The 7,891-nt window shown below is 55.2% G+C and overlaps 4 protein-coding genes across 4 annotated transcripts; 3 read left to right on the plus strand and 1 right to left on the minus strand.

The window, feature by feature from the left end:
* Positions 1-213: 213 nt before the first annotated feature.
* IUM83_12837 (uncharacterized protein) lies at positions 214-2,687 on the plus strand (the record flags this gene model as incomplete). The annotated part of the gene is made up of 11 exons (XM_067937482.1): positions 214-412; positions 489-810; positions 888-1,014; positions 1,094-1,279; positions 1,347-1,393; positions 1,458-1,540; positions 1,595-1,632; positions 1,705-1,939; positions 2,005-2,193; positions 2,258-2,486; positions 2,552-2,687. The coding sequence occupies 11 exons, from the start codon at positions 214-216 to the stop codon at positions 2,685-2,687; spliced, it is 1,791 nt and encodes a 596-aa protein (XP_067788107.1).
* Positions 2,688-2,719: 32 nt separating this feature from the next.
* On the minus strand, positions 2,720-4,375 carry IUM83_12838 (Acyl-CoA synthetase family member 3; the record flags this gene model as incomplete). The annotated part of the gene is made up of 1 exon (XM_067937483.1): positions 2,720-4,375. One exon carries the CDS (start codon positions 4,373-4,375, stop codon positions 2,720-2,722), a length of 1,656 nt encoding a protein of 551 aa, XP_067788182.1.
* A 471-nt stretch (positions 4,376-4,846) lies between these two features.
* IUM83_12839 (Cytosine deaminase) lies at positions 4,847-5,284 on the plus strand (the record flags this gene model as incomplete). Its single annotated transcript, XM_067937484.1, has 1 exon — positions 4,847-5,284. The coding sequence occupies one exon, from the start codon at positions 4,847-4,849 to the stop codon at positions 5,282-5,284; it is 438 nt and encodes a 145-aa protein (XP_067788183.1).
* Positions 5,285-5,433: 149 nt separating this feature from the next.
* IUM83_12840 (threonine aspartase 1) lies at positions 5,434-6,654 on the plus strand (the record flags this gene model as incomplete). Its single annotated transcript, XM_067937485.1, has 1 exon — positions 5,434-6,654. One exon carries the CDS (start codon positions 5,434-5,436, stop codon positions 6,652-6,654), a length of 1,221 nt encoding a protein of 406 aa, XP_067788094.1.
* Between the last annotated feature and the right edge of the window lie 1,237 nt (positions 6,655-7,891).

Consider the following 7,891-nt stretch of genomic DNA (forward strand, 5'->3'; position numbering starts at 1 on the left):
GGACTAACTGGCACAACCAGCACTCGGCCAAACCAAGCAGACAGACACTAATATTTACCGCAACACGATCGCCGTCGAAAAACGTCTTGCTTTCAGTATGAAATAGTAAAATGCATAGCAACTTCAACTGCAACATGACCATCACTCTGGTTGAAGTTTTGTTCCGCACTCCCTCATTCCGCAATTTGCCGCCAAGAGCCCAAGGCCGCCGACATGAACTGGATGACGAGCGGGCGCCACCGCGCGCTGTACTCGCAGCGCGGCCGCCGTCGCCAGATGCACTTCCCATCGCAGGTGCAGCGCCAGCGCGTGCGGCCCTCGAGCCCCGTGCGAAGCTCCCATCCAGCACGAGCGCGCGACTCGACGACGCCCTGGTACATCCTGCCGGTCGGAGACGACGACGAGTCCCAAGGTCTGGCTGGACGGGTCTGCTCGCTGCAGGTGTGCGCAGTTAATGACGACGTTCGTATTGTGGGCTGTGGCTGTAGATATTCGCGTTCTAGAGCTGGAGCGCAAGGGCGCGATGAGCGCTATTGGAGACGTGGCTAGTGTTATCCCGGAGGAGACTGCGGCTGGGAGCGCTCAGGATACAAGTGAAGCCAGTGGGGGAGATCGACCAAGGCCGACGCGAAAGCGAAGCCGAGAAGACGCAGCTCAAGACGTGAGGAGTGAGACTAGGTGCATCTTCACTCCCGTCAAGAAGGCGAGGAAGTACGACCAGCTACCGAGCGCTGTTGAGCGGTCCAGGAGGGCTGGAGGAGAGCGCCCGCCTTCATCCGTCGCCTCGGGCGTTGATATGCTATTTTTCAAGTAAGTTGCTATGAAGTGTATGGGGTGCAGGAGGACGGTTTGATAAGTGGAGTGCTGCTTGGGTGAATTTGTTGTAGTGACGGCGAAGAGATGCCACAGAAGAATCAGGCGCAACATGAAAAACAAACCTCGATTGCTCTAGCTCCAACACAGAGCGGTAGCGATCGCTTTTCCCAGCGGCGAAGTGAAAACAGAGTCCAAGACGTGCAACAGACTAGCTTGAATGCAGGGGATTTGGTAGGGACGAGTACTGATGTGTAAGTTTGTGTGTATTTGTGTTCAGTCCCGCCGAGAGTGCCCTGAAGACCAAGATATGCACCGTCGGCACCCCGAGGCTCTAGATAATTTGTCTGACGGCGAGAAGTTTAGCTTTTACGAGCCCCAGCTACCTCGTGGCGGGGTGAGCGAGCGGGATTTTCAACTTGCGAGGGTCAACTCGAATTCGTGTGCTGATCCCGATTCTGGCATGGTATTGCTTCCACTGCGGATTAACGCTATCATACTGTTCATTTTAACGCCGTTATGTTTCTCTGCAGACCTTTGCTGATCGAGAAAACGAGTTATTCACGAGTGCCACAGACTCGTTAGACTCTTTTGTACTGTCAAAATGCGTGAATGTGGGACTAACATTCTCACTACACTTGTAGCATCCAGGAAAAGATGCACGACACTGCACCGTTGAGCCCATTTACATCTTCTCCTTTATCCTTTAGAATGAGCCGTGCCGAAGGTTTGTGCGTTGTCTAAATTTCCGCGTGGCTCAATACTCAGCATTTTCGTTCAGTCCTTCAATCTCAGCTGCACAGTCAAGCAACTCGAGCAGTAAATTTCAGCAGACCGCTACACCATGCTAGGGGCGAAGTCCTACTTTCTAATGTGCTGCATGGGGCCCAGGATCAATTGGAAGTACGGACGACTTTCACAGCTAGCTCACGTGCGTCACCATCGTCATCTCCGTCAACATCCACATCATCACAGGGCAGTATTGTGTTGGGACGGCCTCCTCCGGGTTGGCAAAAGAGAATGTTTCAGTCTCTCACAGAAGACAGGACTGCCAAACCCAAGTTGCAGTTTGGTAATTTGGTTTCAGCCCCTGAAGATGCAGACCCGGTTTCTCCTATGACGACCGGTTAGTGTGTCACCGTATATCGTCGGCGATTCACGCAACAACCTAACATCTCGCGTACACGAAAGGCAAGCATCCAGATAACTCACGCCCGCTGGTAATTCCCTCATCGAGAAGTTCGACAGGAGGTGACGGTAGCCGCTCAATCTGCGATGCGCTAATTGATGTCGACACAAATGAGCGCATTATGGCGGCTGCCACTTCGCAACAACTCCCTGGGCATTCACTAATGCGCTTTCAACGGCCACCAATAGAGGGTACGCTGCAACATTTACATATTGGAAGTGAGACTCCACTCATGTTTAGCAATCTGTCTTGCAGAAACTCGCGGAGTGAACAGCGTAGAAACAATTACCTGCAGAAAAGCAATGCAACGATCGTGGGTAATGTCGTCTCGCACGAAGAGGATTCTTGACGCTGTTTCTGTATCGAAGACTTCGGCGACGGAGAAGTTGACTCACGACAGCACCACCAAGTACCAAGAAATGGAGAGCGTCGCCATTTACATGTGCACCCTGGTGCAGTGCTACAAAATCAACGAGAATATTCGGTTTGTTTGCTCGACAAGCTGCCAGGTATTTTGTGGAATCGTTCTCACTGTATTATTGATTACAGCGCTGATACAACCACCTCGCCAGTGGTTGACGACCAATCGCCACCGAAACCCACAAGTCCATCCAAGGTGACAGTGGTGTCCACTCAAGCAGCTTGTCGCCGCGAAATCATCTTCTCCCCCAAGCACGCGAACTAGCGAACAACAAGTTGACCCTGAGTCGTCGAAAACTAAGCCACATCTTCCGAGTAGATCTTGGCCAGTGCTTTCTTGTTCACCTTTCCCATCGCGTTTTTTGGGATCTCCTCAACAAAGAAGTACTTGCGCGGTACGCGATAGCTGGCGAGGTGTTCCTTCGAGAACTCGACCAGAGGCGGGGAAAATGATTCCGGGGTCACAGCATTGCCCGCAACATCCGAGCGAATGACAGCTGCCACGATCTGTCCCCACGTTTCGTCAGGTAGTCCAAAGACTGCGCATTCGAGTACCTGTGGGTGGGTTAGCAGCACACGTTCAACATCCAGAGCGGACACCTTATAACCTGCTGTCTTGAGAATGTCGGCACTCGCTCGCCCACGGATGCGGAAGCTTTTCAACTCGTTGCTGTACTGCACGATGTCTCCGGTTTTGAACCACCCGTCGGCATCGAACTCCTTGGCTGTAGCTTCGGGCTTGTTCCAGTACTCACGGAAGACGGAGGGTCCCTTTACGCGGAGCTCGCCTTCCTTTTCATCCTGGAGTGGCAGCTCAGTCTCCGTATCGGGGTCCACCACACGCACGGACACACTTGGGAACGTGTTGCCTACGTACCCCAAGTGTCGGTCGCCGTGCAGCGGGTTCGTCAGCACCATACCCAGCTCCGTCATGCCGTAGCGCTCGAGCAAACGCAGACCCGTGAGACTTTCCCAGCGGTTCAGAATTGACACAGGGCAAGCCATGGAGCCGCTGATCGCCACACGCAGGCCGCGAGCGCCAGCCAGCGCGCTCTGGACCTTGGGGTCTGATTCGGGCTGCTTCTCCATATCTTCCAGCAACTTCATGTACACCGTGGGCACCGCCATGAGCATGGACACGGGGCGCTTCGTGCTCACAGCACCACCCAACTTGGACCAAATCAGCGACGGCTTCGCAAATGGCAGGAACTCGACGGATCCACCGATGTACATGACACAGAGGAGGTTGTTCAGAATGCCGTGGACGTGGTGCAGCGGCAAGAAGTGAATCAAATGATCACTACTCGACATTTCCCACGCCGTCACCAGGTCGCTGATCTGCGCCGTAAGTGCAGCGTGCGTCGTCACGACGCCCTTGGGACGCCCCGTGGTGCCGCTCGTGTAGACCATGTAGGCGCCGGCCTTGCTGTAGTCCTGAGTCGCCAGCCACTGCTGCACCTGCTTCTGCTGCTCGCTCGACAACTCCGCATCCTCGCCGCCCTTCACATCGTCCGGCCGGACAACCACCTCCACGTTCAGTCGCGTGGGCAGCCCCGCCACGTACTCCTCGAGCTTCGATCCCGGCTCCGTGAACGACGCGTTCACAACCAGCAGGGACGCCCCCGAGTCCGACACGATGTAGTCCATCTCGTCCGCCGGGTGCGCCGGATGCAGGGGCACAGCGATGCCTCCCGCCAGCCAGATGGCCCACTGGATGATCAAGTACGACGCGCCGCGAGCGCCGAGGAGTGCCACACGAGGCTGCTGCTCCTTCGGCAGCTTGTCTAGCAGCTCGTCACGCAGTGCGAACGCTCGACGCAGCAGCGTCGCATACGTCCACTGCTGCTTCTCCTCGCCAGTCGACACCAGCGCCACGGAGCTCTGGTGCTGCAGCAGCTTCTCGAAGAGATGCGGTGCGATGAGCTCGCTCGAACGGGCGCTGGTCACCGACATGAGGTTGTTGACTTGGCGTGTGCTTGAGGCTTGACGGAGTATTATCCGAAATGAGCTGCTCGGAGGGGGAGGGTACGTGTCCGAGCCAACTTCAACCACGACACCCACAGGCGCGTTATCCCTCTCGAGCCAATCAGGAAGCTGGGAATCTGAGATAGTTCACCTCGATTGGTGAAATGCATTGCGCTCTGGTGCTCGCCGACGCCTTCAACTTGTGCTCACAGGAGACGATGGACGCCATGACAAGGGTGCATCTGCCCGAAAAGCACTGGATAACCTCGAAATACGTGTCTACAACAGTCTCCACCCTCGCTGCAATTTTCACTCGTCACCATCTGAGCCCATCCGCTACGTCTCGTCCGGTCCACAACACTCATCAGGTGTCGGGCTTTCGATCTCGTCTTTGCTGCTGGGCTGCGACGTCATTCCCCTTCCTGGCTGCCGACGACCAAGGAGCCTGCACCGACGACCATGGACCCGTTCCTCCAAGCCGCGATCGACGAGGCCAAGCAGGGCCTGAGCGAGGGCGGCATCCCCATCGGCTCTGTGCTCGTGCTCGACGGCAAGATCGTCGCGCGCGGACACAACCGCCGCGTCCAGCGTGGCAGCGCCGTGCTGCACGCCGAGATGGACTGCCTCGAGAACGCCGGGCGGCTCACGGCCGCCGACTACGCGCGCGCCACGCTCTACTCGACGCTGAGCCCGTGCGATATGTGCAGCGGCGCCGTGCTGCTCTACAAGATCCCGACGGTCGTCGTGGGCGAGAACAAGACGTTCCAGGGTCCCGAGCAGTACGTGCGCTCGAGAGGAGTCGACCTCAAGCTGCTGCAGGACGAGACGTGCATCAAGCTCATGGAGGACTTCATCCGCGACAAGCCGCAGCTCTGGAACGAGGACATCGGCGTCTAAAGCAGCAGAGACCACATCAATCACGTCAATCGTAACGGTTTTTCGTCAACTTATTCGCGGTGTTCATACTCCACTAAGTTGACGTCATGCTTACAAAAATACTCATTAGAGAAACTTATACGAGCGTACCCAATCATTAACAGACAATCATGGAGGGTGAATGGCTGCTGGCGGTACACTCGGGTGCGGGGCGCTACGGCGCCTCCAACGAGGTCGCGTACCTCTCCTTGATCCGTTCGGCTCTAGAGAGCACGCACGAATTCATCACCAGATCCCGTTCTCCCCCCACAGCCGCGGAAGTCGCCGTTCAACTGCTGCACTCCTTCGAACGCAGCAGTCTCACGAATGCCGGACTGGGGGCGAATCTGACGGAACAAGGGCGAGTGGAGTGCGAGGCCAGCGTTGTGTGCGGCCAAACACACTTAGTGAGTTGCTGTGGAGCCGTTCGGGGCGTGAGGGAGCCCAGCGCATTGGCGTTGAAGCTTTTGCAGCAGGCGAAGCAAGTTGAAGACGGGGACGCGGACTCAACGTTCGCGTTCGGGCGGCAGCCCCCGTTGGTAGTTGTCGGTGAACACGCGCGACAATTGGCGCGGGGGTTTAGCCTCGAAACGGGGATAGAAGATGACGAGAAATTGGACAAGTTCCAGGTGACGGACAAGGCTCAACAACAATGGGACAAATGGCGCCGACGCTTTCAAGACGCTGCGGAGACCGAGGACGAACGCGGTGAAGTCGACGAGGAACGGTTCGACACCGTTGGGGCTATTTGCATGGACCCGAGGGGGAACGTTGCAGCGGCGTTGTCTAGTGGAGGGGTGGCGTTTAAAGTGCCAGGAAGACTGGGACTCGCGGGGTGTCCGCGGATGGGCTGCGACGCAGCAAACGCTACCGAGGATATCAGTCGCAAGAGGAAAAGAGGTGATAAGACTAAGGTGGCGGTGAAGAACGCGTTTGCAGTGGCGTGCACTGGTCGAGGGGAACACTTTATTCGGAGTAACCTTGTGGGAGCATTGGCTCGCAGGCTTTCGAAGTCTAGCGATTTGGAGAAAGGACTGCGCAAGGTGCTGGTTGAGGCGACTGAAAACAACGACGGAGCTGGGATCGAAGGTGGTGTATTGGCTCTTGTATCACCTCCACCTTCATCAACGCAGAATGCAGACGACGCGTACAGTTCACGCGAGGTGGAGCTGGGCGTAGCGTTCACTACACCGAGCATGGGTGTGGGCTTTTTGCAGTGCCGCGTAGATGCCGAGCCCCAAGTGCAAGCAGAGCTCTTGCGTCGACCGGAAAGTCCACAAGACAGCGGTCGATACCAGCTTACCATTCACGTATCGTTGTTTCGACTTCGTGTACTATCTTCAGGAAAATAAGACTTGTTGAAACGCTTGAGGACTGTGCAACGAGAAAGTGTGGCCTGCTCGGAAATAAAATGCCATCGACGTGATAAGAAGCGGTGTCTAAAATCAACCGCCACGCGGGGACGTACCTCAGGGGAGCTCATATTTTATCCTGCTCCTGAGTCCACTAGAGCACGAAGATCACTGCTACGTGGCAATCCGGAGCGATGGTGGAAAACACAAGGGAAATTAATGGCGAAAGGGAGCACGCGAGAACTTCACGATTGAGTATTGTGTTCAAACCAACGACACCAGTGCTCCCGTTTGAATCTCCATCAATTGACCTATCACTCCCCCCAGCAAAACAACCTCCTCGTATTCATCGCGACAGAAGACAAACAAAGCTCACGATTAGCGCTATACCAGGGACAGTGACACTAATCTGCCTCACTTGGACGATTTGGCTGATTCTTTTGACACTCAAGCCTAACGATACCGTCAACTGGGTCATGAAGACCGACAACTTCGACAATGGTTCGTTCTGGCTTTTGGTAGACCCTCCAACCGTGATGAAGCGGCTATCCTTATGTGGTCTCTTGCTGGTGGTTGTAGCGTACGCTACTGTTCTCATAAAAATGGTTAAACGGGACAACCGCGTCCGCCGAGCCCCACATTCGTCTCGGCTTGACTCTTTAAAAGCGGATCTAAGTCGAACTATTATCCGCAGGGCAAGCTCGAGGCAGGGACGTCCATTGACGATGATTCTTGCCCGAGCAGCTTCTCAATTCGTCAAAGATGACAGTCTCGCTATCAAAATTGCTGTAAGTAGCAGGAAAACCTCGTTTGAGGAGGCAACTCTACTGACCTTTTGTACGAATTCGTAGCGAGTCTGGACCAAATTGGCGGATCTAGCTGTGGAGACAGCACTCTTGTATCGGATTCTTGAAGCGGGCTCACCTCCTGCGCTTGTTGCCACTTTTACAGTGATTGTGGGTTTGAATGCGCTGTCGTGTGCACTGCTGATGTTTCTCCCCGATGGTAACATCGGGTTGTTTGAAATCCTCGCTGATACCATGTAAGACCTTTTGACTCTTGCTAGCATGTGCTATAATATTCACTAACCGGCTTTTATCGTTGCCGCCAGATTTGATTTCCTCGTTGCTGTCGGCTATCCCATCCTCACCGTTATCTACTGCCTATCGAGCTTCAAGCTCGATCGCTTCAAATTGATCATCGACCTCGAAGTTGTCCCCGTCGGTTGGTTTGAACG

The sequence above is a fragment of the Phytophthora cinnamomi genome, assembly GCF_018691715.1.
Source record: "Phytophthora cinnamomi strain GKB4 chromosome Unknown Contig55, whole genome shotgun sequence".
NCBI classification, from domain to species: domain Eukaryota; phylum Oomycota; class Peronosporomycetes; order Peronosporales; family Peronosporaceae; genus Phytophthora; species Phytophthora cinnamomi.